This window comes from Varanus komodoensis, unplaced genomic scaffold (genome assembly GCF_004798865.1).
Source record: "Varanus komodoensis strain SLA01 unplaced genomic scaffold, ASM479886v1 scaffold23, whole genome shotgun sequence".
Classification (NCBI taxonomy): domain Eukaryota; kingdom Metazoa; phylum Chordata; class Lepidosauria; order Squamata; family Varanidae; genus Varanus; species Varanus komodoensis.
This window is the reverse complement of record NW_025335627.1, coordinates 15829012-15846371: the sequence shown is the minus strand read 5'-3', so window position 1 is coordinate 15846371 and position 17360 is coordinate 15829012. Positions and strand designations below refer to the sequence as shown.

At 47.2% G+C, this 17360-nt stretch overlaps 1 protein-coding gene across 1 annotated transcript in view; it reads right to left on the bottom strand.

The window, feature by feature from the left end:
• Positions 1–2729, bottom strand: part of MYL1 (myosin light chain 1) — a 28456-nt gene extending 25727 nt beyond the window's left edge. The window contains exon 1 of the mRNA XM_044431907.1: positions 2508–2729. Coding sequence (XP_044287842.1) covers positions 2508–2633 — 126 coding nt within the window. The 5' untranslated portion in view covers positions 2634–2729. The remainder of the gene's footprint in view (positions 1–2507) is intronic.
• Between the last annotated feature and the right edge of the window lie 14631 nt (positions 2730–17360).

Here is a 17360-nt window from a genome sequence, read left to right as displayed (position 1 = left end):
CTTGGAAATTTAAGGGACTGCAGTGCCTGGCGGTGCCTGGCATTTTATTCATTTGAGATGGATCACGGAGCTGGACACCAAATTCTCAGCTGTAATCCTTGGAACTGCAATCATCTCAGGAGGTGACCTTGGCCTGTAGAAGCTGCCTGGGCCTCTGATACTCAGCTACCTCACTGGGGTATTGTGAGGATAAGGGGATTCTGATGTGATGAAGAACAGGGCCATATAAGTAAAAAGACACACAGGAATGCCGTGTGGGACCAGAATGCGGGAGCCAACCTTTACTGCTTCCAGCTTTAGGACTGAGGAGATCAATGTGAATTTTGCCAAATTTGTACTTGAAATATTAGGAAAGTTAATTTTTCTTCTCATGCACCTAGTTTTGTTGGAGACTGACAACTTATTTATATATTTAAGCCTGACTGCTTTCATGCAAGGACTGAGTGATTTTTAGCCCCTGTGTGATAGAACTGGGATAATCTTTGGACAGTGCTTGGTGGTGAAGGGTATGAGCTACGATGGCAAGTCCCTGGTCCTTTAGGCAAGCCACTTGGCCTCAACACCACACCTTCACCTACTTTACAGGGTTGTTGTGAGGATTCTTGAGAAAATGTATATGAAGCGTTTTGAGCACTTGAAATACTAGATGCGTGATAGGTCTTACTAGAGCATAATATAACGTGTGTGTTCCGTCATCGGAGGAGCTTTTGCACAGATGTCCTATTCAGGTTAAACAGGAACATTTCATGTATGTGCGTATGCAAAGCAGGATTTCCCTGGTGCCCCTAGACTGGCTCTCATGAGTCAGAAAAGTGCTGCCAGGTCTAAAGAAGAGAGTCATGAAGGGCTGCTGTGATGGCTGAAATTATAGCATTTCATTTTTCAGAGGATAAATATACCATATTTAGCATATTTATGTAAAGATAAATTAGCCAGAGCCACTAGATTTGAAAATTCTATTTTCTCCTAATGAATTGGATACATGCAGCTATCAGACTAACATAAATTACTTTAGTGGAAAATCCAGCCCAGATTCTTCTTCATAACTGAGTGTTCATGAAGTGCACAATCTAACATAATTGTAAAAAAGAAAAGAAAAATTGCCACACACACGACTCAGGTTTGTTTCTCTTATTTAAAATTCACACTATTTTTATCTATCTTTGCCAATGCTGCTGTTGTTTTGACAATTCAAATCTGATGTTCTGTTCAGTTTTTCTCTTGACTCGCACTTTGAGAATCAAATCCCCCAGCTGCCTGGCTGAAATCAGTGTGCAAATGGAGTGTCGGAGCTGCACTCGCAAACGCCTTCCTCCTTCACACTGAGCAGAGTGACACTTCCAAGTAAGCTTGCAGAGGGCTGCAAATACAAGCCATGCTCGTCCAGTCAGGCTTGCTGGAATTCATCAGGGGGTTCTTGCAGTTCCAATGAGGAGTTGTGAAAATTCTTGCTAGCCTTTCAACATTTCCCACCCTTTGGCTCTCCATATTAGGTTGGATATCTAGGTGGAGTTTCCTAAATAGGTACGCTGATCAATCAAAGTGCCAGGTAGGGAGGTAATGACGCTCTCCTGAGAGTCACCCAGGGAGTCTGTCTGGCTGGATTTTTCCTCTGCCCTTGTTCCACAAGCAGATTGCTTCCTCTGAGTTTGCACTGAGTACAAAATGCTAGTCAAGACAGCGATTGCACTGCAGAACATTTTCAATCAGCATGCAACAACTTGAAGATGGCAGATGTTAACTTCAAATAGGCGAAACAGAATGATTCACAAGGAGTTTTGTATTATTTAGCTAGCATCACTTCATAGCAACTTGCAAATTGTGAACAGCTAAGATGAAATGTGCAGTCACTGAAATGCTCCACTCTGTCTACAGTGATTGATCTCTTCTGATCTAGCATCCAAGTCTGTGTTAACTTTACAGCTAAATGGAAAGAAACTGGGTTGCTAGTTGTCTTTCAAATAAATAATAAACATTTCCAAAAAGAATGGATCATGAACTTAATAAGTGTGCATGCGTGTGCGCACACACATGAGATGTTCAGAATGAAGCTTACAAAATAATCAATCCTTTTAAAAAAGTGAAAGAATTGGAATTAATTTCATGATTTAATTGGTTTCACATTTTTAGTGAACTTCCTTTTTAAGTCTTTTCATTTATTCCACAATGTAGGCATGTATATACTGAACTGAAAAAGCAGTAATTCAGGCCAAATTGCAATAGATTAGATACCATATTTGAAAAGCAAATTTCTAACATGCCATGATCAGCTATTAAAGCAAAGTATCTGCTGTGACTTAAAAAGCAGAACAAACTCTTAAGCTTTAGATATTTGGGTAGGTAGGGGGAATTAAACCCAGTTTCTTTTCTAACTCAGCTTTACTACAGTCCTCATGCCAAAAATATGCCCATCCAAATGATTCTTTCAGATCTGAATAAGGGAACAACGTTGTGTTTTCTAGCTGGAAAGAGGGCTTTGCAGTGACTGCACAAAGTCATCTGTTTACCTTGATGGTGGAGAGATCAATTGCTGGTTCTTTGGGCTTTGGTGGTTCTGGGGCTGGCGCTGGCGCTGGTGCTGGGGCGGGGGCTGCAGCAGGTGCAGCTTTCTTGACATCTTTCTTTGGTGCCATTTTCTTCCCTTTGTTTAAAAAAGTAAAAAGGTACCCCAAGAAGCCCTTTGAGAAGATTCCTGGATGAGGAGCAGTGAGTGGTCAGGATGATCTACAGCCCAGTGCCTTGGAGGGAGTCCCAGTGTGTTCCTCACCATCAGGGCATATATATATTTCACTTAGTGCCTAATACAATCTTGACACTTGCAGCTGGATTGGACAGTTTGCGAGTCAAGGGGGGTGTCATTCCAAGTCAGGCTATAAATGGCATCTAAGGGGTCAGAGTGTCGTCAGATTCAAGGGGATTTCAGGGCCCCTGTTCCTCCCTAAAGGCTTCCATGCATTTTTGTAATGGATGAAAGGGAAGGAGGAGTATGAGAAAGCCAGCAGGTCCCTCACTGGCATTCAGAGGCAAGATTGATCGGTACCTTTTTCTTGGTAAAATTACGGTTCTGCTCTAGTTGTAAATCTTCTTTGCCGGTGCTCTGTGTCATTATTCAGGGGGATTGAATTTCCAGATGGCATGTGGACCTTCGGGGTTGGGAAACGATCACCAGAGTTTCCATCCACCCTCCCTTTCTCAGCCCTTTCCTCCTCACAATGTCCCCGCCCCTTCTTTACTCCTCCTCCTCCTCCATTTCCTGCCTTTGCAAGAAGAAAGTGTTGATCCAGCAAGAAATGAGGGGAGTGTTTAAAAATAAAAGCAAGCGTATATGGAAAGCCCAGCCTGCCTTAACCACTATGTCTTTCTCTAGTGGCGAATATGTCCATCTGTTCTTATTCTTCCCTTAATAAGCATAGCATCTACAGTAAAGCCAACAGCTTTCCCCTTAATCCAATGTCCTGCACTGTTGGCTGGCATAGCAAGCCCAATTTCTAAAGGAGACAGACTGGTCACAGCTTAGATTTTGTGAGGGAAGACTAGAGCCTTTCCCCCACTCTAGAAAGCAAACTAGTCATCTGTCAAGGTTGGTATTTATGTTTATTGTCTCCAAGTCAATTGCCAATCTTCATGTGCATACTATTTATCTTTTCTCACTTCCAGACACGCGGAGACCTCTCCCTTTCTCGTGCCTTTCTGTTCTGCTCTGAGCAGAGAAGTCTTTAAGCTTTGATTAATCACTTAACTTTAATTCAGAGTGGGGAACGGTCCTCACTGCCACTAATGTATAGTCAATGACTCTGCTGCTAGATCCAGAACATTTCTCAGCTCTGGAATCTCTGGGTTGTTGCTTCTATTCAGCTCCTTGCACTGAAAAATTATTTAAGATTCATGACAAAGCTATCAGTGAAGTCATTATTTACAGCTGTGCAGATGACAAGTTACAGTAGGTTAAATATGAAAGCCATGCAAGAGTCAAATTAAAAACTTGTCCATACAGATGGCTGAGAATAGCATGGTCATCCCTCACCCCAGCATATCTGGATTGTCTATATTACCTTCCCAAGGGGGACTTGCCACAAATCTGGGGCAGGAGTGCAGCAAAACAATCCATTATACAGAGCCAAGATAGTCTGAACACATTCCCAAACACCTACCTGAAGAACAGTATTTATTTTGAGGAAGGTGACATGAGATTAGAAAAGCAGTAGCATGCGTGTGTAGTTGTTGGTCAAATCACAGATTGCCAGTGAAATCCTAGACAGTCAGAAGTAAGCCCCACGAAGGAGGATAGGATTGCAACCAAACTCAGGTCTTGCCCCGGAACTTCTCACCACTCAAGGAAGCAGAGCGAGCAAGTGGCAGCAGAAACTGGATTGTGACAGATGCAACTGGCATCCTTTCCTGGGAGCGCAGCAGGGAGAAGAACGGCTGCTATGATTTCCAGCCATATTTTTGAGTACCCGCTTAACATGTTTGTGGGTGGTTGGCACCTCTTTATATATTTCAAAATACCTGCCTGTAGTTTCATCACCCCTAGTGTCCCCCTGCCTCACAGCTGGCACATATAATGTAGCCAGACCTCTTGACTGGCTGTCCTCCAGATGTTTTGAACTATAGCTCCCAGCATTTCTGACAGTGGATCGTGATGGCTGGGAATGGTGGTACCTGAAATCCAGCACATTTGGTGGGCACTGGTCTGGGAAGGCTGATGTAGCCTCCCCACCCCCCCACCCCAAAAAAACCCCTATTCCTGATTGAGCCAAACATAAGTGTGTTCATAGACTATTAAGTCATAGACATGATATCCATTAGAAGAAAGAACAAAATTTGGCAACTTACTGAATTTGCCTGATGCATTTGCCCAATGTATTTTGATTTATATATGTTACAGGATGGTGGGGGGATGCGTGGCTCAACAGTTCTACAGGCAAGAAGGATCTTGGAATTGTTGTAGATCACAGGCTAAATATGAGTCAACAATGTGGTGTGGCTGCAAAATGGCAAATGCTCTTTTGGGCTGCATTAATAGAAGGATCACTTCCAAATCACATGGAGTGCTAGTTCCTCTCTGTTCAGCCCTTGTTAGGCACCATCTTGAGTATTGCCTCCAGTTCTGGGCACCACAGTTTAAGAAAGATTCAGACACACTGGAAATGGCTCCGAGGAGGGCAGCAAAGAGGATCAGGGAACTGGCAACAGAGCCTTAAGAGGAGAGACTGAAAGAATTGGCCATGTTTAGCTTTGACTGAGGGGAGATAGGATAGTGCTGTCTGAGTACTTGAAAGGTACTTTCAAGAGGAGGGGAGCCAGGATCACTTCTTTATCATCCCAGAGAGCTGGACACAAAATAATGGGCCCCAGGCATGGGAAACTGCATTCCCAATGAACATTAGGAAAGCCTTCCTGACTGTAAGAGCAATATGACAATGGAAGCAATTACCTAGGGAAGTTGTGGGCTCTTCCAGGTGAGGCATCCAAGATGCAACTGGGCAGCCTTCTGTCAGGGATACCTTAACTTGTGATCGTTCACTGAGCAGGCAGCTGGACCCAGTGGCTTTCCTGTTGCTGTTCCATGCTGTCAACTCGTCTGTGACTTACACTGATGCTCTTAGCAGCTACAGGCACCACACTGGAGTCCCATAGCATTAGCCCCCCTTTGCCACACAGAGGCCAGGTTTGTGTTATTACCCCCAATGCAGGTGCTTGCTTGCATGTGCTTTGGGCAAAAATGGGGAAGACTTGTGTGGGTGAAGGCAAGCCCTTCCATCAACAGCCCACATCCCCAGCTCCCAGTTTGACTTGTGTGCCAAATTCTGTTATGAATTCCAGAAGCACATTCAGGGCTCTCATGATTGTGCACTTGCCTTCTCAGGGCTCCAGTCATGGGAACTCTTCAAGCACGTTCATCTGTACTGGCTTACAGGGTCCTTTCTGATGTTCATGCTTGAAGCCCTCCAGCTGGGTTCCAGCTGCAGCAGGCTGCACTCTTGGGTCACGTGTGCAAGTGGAAGGTACAATGAAGAACCAAACATGGCCTTCATGACTTTCTTTGGCATGTATCTCTGTGTGATGTGAGGTCTTCCTGTTTTGTTTTGTTTTTTCTTGGCACTTTTCCCAAGTAAACTTCTCTCCCTACTGACATCTGGCTTTAAAGAGTATTCTTCTGGAATATCTCAAAAATCTTCCCAGGTACTAGACTATACCAGGATTCTGTGAAATGGTGCTATTGCAAAGTATACTTTAGGCATGTTTTTCCCCCCAGAGTTTGGCTGTAGGAAGAGGTATTTATCAGCAGGACTTGGAACACCCCGTCTCCGCCAGCTGGACAACCTAAGGTTTCCATTTATTTATTTATTTATTTATTTGTTATATTTCCGTTCTGCAGGGACCCCAAGACAGCTTACATAATCCTCCTCCTCTCCATTTTATCCTCATAACATGCCTGTGAAGAAGGTTACCAGTCTAGTTTCAAACTATCATAATTCTTCTTTCAGAGAACATTAAAACTGAAACACTCAGACTTGTCCTGTTATCTGCTGCAGTTTGCCAGCTTTCTAAGGATTACAAGCAAGTGTGATTAATAACCCTAAGTATTTAGGGTGGAAGGGACAAGGGGCACTATTGAACATAAACAGATGCTATTTATTTATTTATTTATTTATTTATTTAAAGTATTTATATGCTGTCGCGAAAGCCTCAGGATGGCTCACATAGATAAAATACAATGAAATATAACATAGATAAAATTATCGACCCACACTGGCTGAAATAAAAACATATAAGTCATGATATTAAAACTTATTAAAATGTTGCTGAAAAAAACGGTCTTAACCTGGCGCCGAAAAACATATAACAATGGCACCAGGCGGACCTCTCTGGGGAGCGCATTCCGTAGGTGGGGCGCCACCGCAGAGAAGGCCCTCCTCCGGGTACTTTGCTTCCTAATATCTTTCACGGAGGGTTCCCGGAGGAAGGCCTCTGGTGCCGATCTCAGGGGGTGGGAAGGCAAATATGGAAGAAGGCGTTCCTTTAGGTATCCTGGTCCCAAGCCGTTAAGGGCTTTATAGGAAATGGCCAGCACCTTGAATTGAGCCCGGACTTCAATGGGAAGCCAGTGAAGCTGATAGACGACTGGCATTATATGAGAATAACGCCCAGTCCCCATCAGCAACCTGGCCACTCTGTTTTGCACCATCTGAAGTATCCGGACTGTCTTCAAGGGCAGCCCCATGTAGAGCGCGTTGCAGATATCCAACTGGGAAGTAACCAAAGCATGTGTCACTGTTGCTAGGCAATCTTTCTTGAGGTAGGGATGCAGCTGATGGATTAGCCAAAGCTGAACGAAAGCGCTCCTCACCACCACAGTCACTTGAGCTTCCAAGGACAGCTCCGGGTCAAGGAGCAATCCCAAGCTGCGAACCCTGTCCTTTAGAGGGAGTGCAACCCCGTCCAGGGCAAGGCCCAAGTCACCTACCCAGGAGCTCGATCCATCCACCAACAGGACCTCCGTCTTGTCTGGATTGAGCTTCAGTTTATTGGCCCTCATCCAGCCCATTACCTCGGCCAGGCACCGGTTCAGTACAGCCACAGCCTCACCTGGATTGGTAGAGAATGAGAGGTAGAGCTGGGTATCATCAGCGTACTGATGATTCCGCAGCCCAAACCTCCTGATGACCTCTCCCAGCAGTTTCATGTAGATATTAAATACAAGCAGTGCCCCCTACTCCCTACCCCCTATTAAATACAAGCAGTGCCACAATGCCCCCTACTCACAATCCTGCCAGCCTATCCAGGAGGATACCATGGTCAATAGTATCAAAAGCCACTGAGAGGTCCAGGAGAACCAACAGGGACGCACTCCCCCCGTCTCTCTCCCTGCAAGGTCATCATACAGGGCGACCAAGGCAGATTCAGTACCATACCCGGGTCTGAAGCTGGACTGAAATTGGTCCAGATAATCAGTTTCATCCAAGAGTGCTTGGAGTTGTCCCACCACCACCTGTTCCAACACCTTGTCCAAAAATGGGATGTTGGCCACCAGTCTATAATTGGTGGCCATCTCTGGATCCAGGGACTCCTTCTTCAGGACTGGCCTGATTACCACCTCCTTTAAAGGAGCGGGCACCCGGCCGTCCCTCAGAGAGGCGTTGATAACCTCCTGGATCCAGGCACCAATCCCATGTTTGGCTTTGGTCAGCAGCCAAGAAGGGCAAGGGTCAAGTAAGCAGGTGGTGGAACGCACTTGTACAAGACCCTGTCCACATCATCAGGCTGCATTAACTGAAATTCATCCATTAATATCTGACCAGACGGAGTCATTGGCATCTCCCCTAAAGGATCTGAATCACTTGCGGAGTCCAGCTCATGACGAATCTGAGCGATTTTCTGTTTAAAGTGCTGGGCAAAGTCATCACAGTGGGCCATTGAAGGTGGTACGGGATCTTTCTTAGGGCCAGGGTGTATCAGCCCATGTACCACTCGAAAGAGCTCCGCTGGACGGCACTGTGAGGAGGCAATGGAAGTGGAGAATTTCTTCTTCACCGCCCTCACTGCCACAGCATAAGCTCGATAGTGAGCTCATAGGCGTGTTTGGTCTGATCCTGTGATTTCCTCCACCTACGCTCTAGACATCTCCCAACCCACTTCATTGCCCATAATTCAGATGTATACCATGGGGATGGACGGGCTCTGCCTGGCAGGAGAGGATGTTTGGGAGCGATTGTGTCAATTGCTCTGGCCATTTCCCCATTCCATAGTTCAACCAGAGCATCAACAGGAGCACCAGGTTTATCAACCGGAAAATCCCCCAAAGCCTTCAGGAATCCATCCAGGTCCATCCAGCTCCGAGGGTGGACCATCACAATAGGGACCGCACCCTTACAGAGGGAAAGGCCAACTCCGAGTTCAAACTTCACGAGGAAGTGATCTGACCATGACAGGGGAGTCAGACATAAATTCCTCACCCTCAGATCCCCCTCTTCCTGCCCCGTTGAGAAAGCCAAGTCCAGCGTGTGTCCACGTTCATGGGTCGGGCCAATGACATGTTGAGACAGCCCCATGGTCACCATGGAGGCCATGAAGTCCTGAGCCGCCCCAGTCAGAACAGTCTTGGCATGGAGACTGAAGTCCCCCAGGACCAACATCCTGGGGGTCTTCAACACCAGGTCCGAGACAATCTCCATCAGCTCAGGCAGGGGGTCTGATGGGCAGAAGGGTGCACAGTACACCAGCAGAATCCCCAATCTGTCTCGGTCACCCAACGCCAGGTATAAGCACTCTAGACCTGGTCTTGAGAGAACAGGAAGCCCTGTGAGGGAAATAGAAGCTTGGTAAATTAGAGTGACCCCCCCTCCCCTCCTCTCCCCTCCGGATGTGGCTGGTGCTGGACCAGATACCCAGGCAGGCACAATTGAGAGAGGGATACATCCCCCCTCTCCCACCCAGGTCTCTGTAATGCAAGCCAGGTCGGTCTCCTCATCCACAATTAAGTCATGGATGAGGGATGTTTTGTTATGGACCGACCTGGCGTTAAGCAGCAGCACTGTCAGGCCCGAGGGGCGGTTGACAAGACTACCTGGAACCCTCTGGCTGGGGGCAGGACCAGAAGGGGGAACAGGTGTTAACCATCTGTCACTGCTTCTATGCCGACATGTTAAACCCCCAATGCCATATCGACCATTGCCCAACACCACCCCAATGGTGGTGCCCACGCGCTCCCCAGGCAACCCCATGGAAGCAGCCAGATGTAGAGTCATTAAAAAACAATCCAGTAAAATACAATTAAAATACAATTAAAACCCTCCAATCCTCCCATTACAAAACACACACACACAGGCCCACACGCACAGAGTTCCTGGCCAGCCCAGCCCCGCACGGCTCCGAACGTCGACGACGCCCTTAGGCTGTTGCCCTTCGGCCGTCGGCCAGCAAGTTCAGCCCGCAGCCCCTCCCTGCGCCCCGCCCCAAATCCGGCGCGGCTGCCACCCCTGCCGGGCGGGCGGGGCGAGGAGCAGCGAGGGCGGGGCCGCGGAGAATGCGCCGGCACAGGTGGAGGGCCCGCAGGCCAGCAGCATCCCCGCTTCCGCGGGGGCCGCCGTCCTCCGTCGGGCAGCGGTGGCATCAGCGGGTGGGGCGGGGCGGTGGTGGCGGCAGCGGCATCTGTGGGCGGCAGCGGTGGTGAGTGGCCCAGATTCTTCTTCTGGAGACCAGTCAGCAACCTTGGTGAATTCAAAGTAGCCATTTTTCTCCCTCCCAACATAGGTTTGCTGCAAATCTTTCTGAACTGATCAATGGGTGTAACTTTGCTTAATGAAACATTGCACATGGATTTAACAATTATGCAGTGCTTTTTTTGTAAAAAAAAAAAAGGTGCCGGAACTCACATCCCCACCGACAGTAAACACACACACCAATCCCAAGCCAAGCAGTGGAGCAGCTATCTCTCACTATCAGACAGCAGATAGCAGACACAATAGCAGCCTGCAGGCACTATGTTAATGATGTTTGCTGCTGATCTGCTACTCCGTTCAAAAAATCACTTCGTAAAATCCAGTGAAAAAAAGGTGCCGAAACACCGTTCCGGTGCGTTCTTTGACAAAAAAAGCCCTGCAATCATGTATTGATGACTTTACATTGTATACCTTTGTACACACCGTACCATTGTGCTCATTTCACATGCTAGCAAAGTGACGCTCAAAATCCTACAAGCTAGGCTCCAGCAGAATGTGGACTGGGAACTACCAGAAGTACAGGCAGGATTTTGAAGAGGCAGAGGAACTAGAGATCAAATTGCCAACATACACAGGATCATGGAGAAAGCTAGGGAGTTCCAGAAAAACATCTACTTCTGCTTCATTGACTATGCCAATGTGACAGAGTGACATGGGCAACCTGTGAGAGGCGGGGGGGGGGGACCTCTGACGGACTCTACAGCACAGCTGGACACTATACGGCATGCCTGGGCAGTGTGAGTTGTGATTTCAGCCATGGAGGGTGGTCCATCAGCCACCAAACAACAAGGCCTTGGTGCTTCTTTTATTAAATCAGGGCTGCAGCAGAATGTAAAGTGTACCTGATCAATGAGGCACAAAGGACACTCCTGGGCGGTTGTTTGACACAATGGCTCATTTTGCTGCTGTTTGATATGGATGCGGCAGCTGCCATTAGCGTTAGCCTGTCCATCCTTTCAGCTGCACATTCCCAGGAATACTTCTGCTTCTGGGACCTGCCACTATGTCACCCTCCTTGATGCCACATTGTCCAGGAAATTTTTGGACAAATATTTGGACTTAGAGACTGCAATAAGGAATGTAACAAACATCCTGCTTAACACCTCCTGCCACAGGTACAAACAGAGTTTCATTCCTGTATTTGCATGAATAAAAGGCTGTGAATTGGCTGCAGAATTTTGATATGGCAGGGAATGGGGTATGAGGCGAGACTGAGGGAACTGGGTCTCTTCAGCCTGGAGAAGAGGAGACTCAGAGGGGATCTGCTGGTGACATGTAGATATGTGAGGAGGTGTCACATGGAGGTGGGAAGAGACCTGTCCTTCCCTGCAGAGGAAGGCAGGATGCGCTCCAACGGAGCAAAGCTCAGGGAACCCAGGTTCAATTTAGATGCCAGGAAGTACTTCCTGACAGTTAGGACCCCGAGGGTGTGGAATGGGCTTCCATGGGAGGTGGTTGAGGCCCCATCGGTGAGGGTGTTCAAAGATAGGCTGGACATGCACATGGTGGGCATGTCATGAGCAGAGCCGGCTGGAGCCAGGGGTCAGACTAGATGGCCTGGAAGGCCCTTCTGACTCGCTATGTTTCTGTGTTTCTATGACCCTCTTGTCCATCCCTTTCCAATATGCTCATGTTGGAGGGCTTCACTGCAGGAAGCTTTCACCTGCTGCTGTACAGAGGATCTGAAGAAGGCCCTGCAAACTTCTGAAACTGAGGGATTGTTGGCACACTATGCCCAGGACTTAACATCTCTTTCAGGAGCAGACAGCTCCTTGGTGCTTCACATTTGGAGGTGAAACAGACATCAAGGTGCTTTTCTACTTGCATAAGATGCCCTTCCTCCAAGACCCCAAGCTTCTTAAAAAAAGGGGGGGGCAGCCCTTTTCTCTCTATTCATGGATTTAGTTGTGAGGATAAAATGGCAGACCCACACACGTGCTTTGCTGGAGGAAGATGGCAGATTGCCACCTGCAGGAAAAACTCTAGGCACTCACCAGTAGAGCAGTGAGGGTTTATGACTCCGGATAGTTTGACAATAGCAGCCAAAAAGGCTTTAGAACTGGGCAAATCCTGGCCTGGCTCATGGCAAAAGGGCCAATCCCTGAGCCTCATCGCATCTACAGAATTGGCCTTTATGCTTAAGATGAGGGCTGAGATTACTGGCTCTTCCTTCACTTGCACGTAAAAGTCTGGGGCATGCCCAGGCCTGTGAAAGCAGCATTGACTAGCTGCCTCTCCCCAAGTCTTGGGGCCTCTCTGCCAGCCAGCACAGAGGCCCGGCAGCATCTGTGTCACACACTGGGAAGGCCTCCTCTGCAGCCAGTGCCCCGGCCTGCTTTGCTTGGGGCAGCAGTGCAGAGCAGGGCTGTCAGCTGTGCTTCTGGCAGGAAAGGAATCCTCTCCAGCTGGCCTCTGGGATGAGCCTCTGCTCCAGTCCATTGCTCCATTCTAGCTGCAGCAGCATGGAAAGGAACCAGCATCCCCCACCCTGAAAGCAGATGTCTCTGGCTGGAGCTAGGGATCTGTTTTGCACCACTGCCCTGCACTGGAGGGGTGGGGTGGCCCAGAACACCAGAATAGTCCTAGCCCCCCTTTTCTGATTAAAAGGAGACCTTTTAAGGAGGAGGTGGAGTGATCCCATGCCCCCTATGCCCCCCTGCACTTCAAGGCATGGATGCTTTTTGTACAACGGAGGCAAAGAATGTTACAAGATCTTATTTGCCACTGTTCAGTAAGCAGGGCTTGTGCCCTGAAGCACAGTGGGCTCAACTTTTAGCTTTGCTAGGAGCACCTCAGTCCAGTCTAGAAAATGGCCCCACAGTGCATCAGGGTGTGAGCCCTGTTAGTGCAACAGGGGCGTTCTGCCAGCCTTGAGCAGCCCAAATTATCTGGCAATCACAGCCATCGGAGAAGCCTCCTCCCCACCCCACCCCGGTGTCCCACTGGGATACCGCTGGGAGGAAGAAAAGGGAATGATGGACAGGAGGAAGCACAGCAGGCAAGATGAGCTGGATCATCTGCCAGGCTCATCATGAGAGCTTGGCCCTTCAGAGTGACACGTCATGGTGGTTTGCCATGATGGGTTGTCATGACTTGAGAACTGCCAGTGTTTACGTGAGCTGCACCATCTGGACAATTCTGAATTATCTCGGGACTGCTGTGATACAGATGCACTTTAGAACTGGGTTGAAGTGGGGCTGGAAGGTAGTTATGAAGGGGATACAATTTGGCAGGGAGGGAGGGGGTTGAAAAAGTTTTGCTTCCATGCTTTTAAGATCAGCCTGATCTGCAGAAATTTTGCAGGTGCTAATATTTCTTCTTGTGCTGTGAAAAGTTTCACCTGCTGACTTCTGTGCACCAGGCTGCTGTTAAAGGCCTTCCTTTGAAGGGACCCCCCCCCCCCCCCCCCCCCGGATCTTCATAACTACATAATCCACGAAATAGTTGTGTTTTAAAATGTCAACCTATTTATGATAGGTTGCAACTGTGTAACTCCTATGTGCATAGAACTGGGGCAAGGAATGAAAGTGTTTCCATCTATCCATGCACCCCATGTGAGGTGCCCGCAAAAGCAAAATATACCCCATTTCTCTGATCTTATGGGATGGCTCCACTTGGGTGAAGAGTGTGACGTGTGTGGAGGAAGGACACCAACTGCTGTGCCACATATAGAGGGTGGCTGACTTCGCAGTTGTGCCTCATTGCCTTCTCCCTCAAGGTTTTCTAATTCTGTCTCAAAGCAATATCAATGTCTCCAGGCAATCAGCCCAGAGGAATGCCAATTATTTCTTCTAGAACTCTCCAGCCCCTTCGCCTCCTCAAGGGGACATGGCATGCCAAAAGATAAATAGCTTCCAAAGTTGCAGTTGTTTACTAGACCTTGAGAAGACAACCCAGCAACAAAGAAGCAGGCTCTTCACTTTTAAGTAAGAGTTTGCGCTCAGGAAGAAATGCAGAAAAGTACAGAAGCCTGAATGAATGTTCATGTAGGCATCTTATTCTGAAAGTCAATGCTCACAGTCTTTTTATGACAGGGTTCTTCCGCTTTTCATAAAGACAGAATCGTGCTACACATTTCGAATGATAAGAACGAGACATTTGCTTTTGCACAAAACGGAAACAAAGTGCTAGGGATCCGAGTGCTTTCTCGGCCATTTGCCTATGTGCATACTGTCATCATCCTGCATGTAAAATATTTTTTCTCAAGAAAATCATGCTTGTTGAAGGGAAGCAGGGTGTTTATGCCTAGTTTTGAAGCACCATGTTCCTTCCTTCCTCTGTTTTGTGAAAACACTCTTAATTTCAGTTAGGAAGCGTTTGGCCTCCTCAAGCTGACAAGACTAGTTTCCTGGTGATATTGACACCACCGGAGCTATCAAATGCAAGCAAGCGGTAAAACGTAACTAAGACAACAGTGACAGCAACTTCCCCAGCACCTGTTCACAGCTTCTTTGGAGAGCTCCGTAGTTGACACAAAACCCATGGAAAGCTTCTCCTCATGCAGAACCCTTCAAGGGGAAAGGGTTTTGCTGACAGGCCCAGTGGGAGTGTTCTCACTGGATGGTTTAAAATGTGAAGATTAAACACTACGCAGGATGCCAATTCCAACATACTTGCAAGGTGTGTAAGTTCAAAAATAAAATCCTTTTGGTATTTTTTCAAACCATTCAAATTCTCCTCTCTTCAGAGCCCCCGCCATCCATGCCCTTGCTGCGCAGTTCCCTTTCCTGACGACTTCCTTGAATGTGTAACAATGTGCCTGCATTACTGCTGCTTCAGTGAGCTGTGCATTCCTTAAGACTAAATTCTTATTTGCCTTCAGTGACTTCAGAATCAGAATGTGCATTAAAGGTGGAGAGTTTTCTTATTTTTGTGCAGCTCTGCAGACTGGCTGAATTCAGGCTTGAGGCTAAATCCAGCCCTCTGGAGTTCCATGATCTCTTTTTCATAAAACTTTGCCCAGTTACTGAAGAAAAAGTATCACAATGACAGATTTAAGATTGCAGAATGGGTAGTTTTTGCAGATAATAGCCTGCTTTAAACAGTTTTTCCATCCACACGTACTCTGTGTGGTTTTAACTAGCCCATTTGTACAGGGTAATTTGGCTTCAAGCACCTGTGCGCTGACAACTATCCACCTTCACACTAACCCTACCCCAAGTTGGGTTGTTGCAATGCCCTCTATGTGGAACTGCATTTGAAGACTGAAAAAACAGCTTGTGCAAAATGTGGTTGCCAGGCTGATAACATATAGCATCTACAATCCATTCTGGCCTGCCTCCACTGGCTGCCTGCACATTTCCTAACTTGGATCAAGGTGCTGGTTTTCATCTGTGGATCATTACATGGCTCAGAACCAGAATACCTGGTGGAGTGCCCCTTCCAGCACAAATGTTACCAAACATCTCGATTACCATTTGAAGCTCTCCTGAGTGACTTCTCTGAGGCAAGCCAGGAGGATGTCAACAAGGAAGAGAGCCTTCTCTATGGTGGCCCCCCATTCAGGAACAATCTCCCAGGTGAAGTTTATGAGGCACCAATCTTGTCACCTGTTTGGTGTCAGGTTAAGATATCCCTTTATGCTCAGACATTTGACAGCATAGGACAGGGCTTTTAACAGGTCTTGAGATTTCTTATTGTTAAAAATGTATTTGTGTATTTATATGTTGCATGTAAATGGATCTTATAATATATTGCAAAACTGTATTTCTCTGACTTTTAATCTGGGTAAACCCCCTGGAAAGCTTTGGCATTTGGGCAGTATAGTCAAGCCTCAGACTAGCTCAAAGGTTGGTATCCACAGGTATCTGGCATAGCTAGGCTTGCTTTTTCTTTAGAGAAATGTTCTAGAAGAGAAGGAGGGAAGACTGGATTTGGCACATTCCCTGCTCCCCAGGCATTTAGATGGTGAACCTTGGCTGCTAACAGGCAGGTTGAGTGTTCATGAACATTCAGTGCTCTTACATCACCCCAGATAATTAGACCTAGAGGCTTTACTGTCACAAGCACAAAAGAATAAAGATTTGCTGGGTCCAAGTCTGCTCACTCACAATTCTGTAAGAAATTCTTCATCAGTCTGTTGAATGATCTTTCTGGTTAATTCTGACTGCACAGCTACCATTTATAAAAATGAAATGGACCTGAATGTGGTTTGTGTAAGGATCATGTAGGGTAGCTGTCACTATCTGTGCAATCTCAAAGGGTATGAAATTTGACTTCACTTAAAAACAGATAGACAGACACTTTTCTTCTTGAAAAAAGATGGTAGAAAAGCACAGAGGCCTAGCAGCTGCAATGTACTTCAGTCCTGCTAATGGACAGCATTTCTGGCATGCCTGGGGGCAATGGGGCACTTGAGGAAGTGACAGACAGGGTGGTGACACTCATGGCAGGACACAGTCAGAGGGCTCTGGAGGAACAGCTGGAGGGGATGCTTCTGCTGTCCTCCATAGTGGCCATCCCCACCCCCCACCGCCCTTGAGGCAGCCAGTTCCCTGCACCTCCTGGCACAGCCAACCCCGGTTTCAGAGTTACAGAAGCTCCTCTGGGTCACACAGACACTGCCTGGTCTTGCCTCAACCAAACTGGTTGATCTGGTCATTCAGTGTGCATGTGTCTGTGTGCGAGGGGGCACACTGGAAGACAATTAGTGTGTGCACACCAGTTTAGAGAGGGGGAAACTGCCTCTGATACAGCAAGCATTTCCACACCAGCCTTTTACTTGGCCACTCATCTGCTGTATCTACTTTTGGTTTCATTGCTGAATTGAGGTCTGATCACTACAAGAAAAGTGTTCCTTTCCTGTTTTCCTGCAATTTAACCACTAGGTGGCACTATGGTCCTGTGGAATAGCACAAATATGCAAGAGGAAGGTGTGCTTTCTTTCCTTACTCTCAAGAAACAAAAATGCTCGTTAGATTTTGAAGTGCAACTGGAGGATCACCATGTCATGCAAAGAACCTGTAAACAGCTGTGCATAGAGAATGATGAGCACACGTTAAGTTTATCTGCTAGAAAAGATAAATAACCCTCATAAATCTGGTTATAAGTGGAAATGGAATGGGGTGGGACAATATATTTTTACTGGATGCTTCTGCTTACTTTTCCTACCTGCTGCTTCTAAGGATTTGTTAT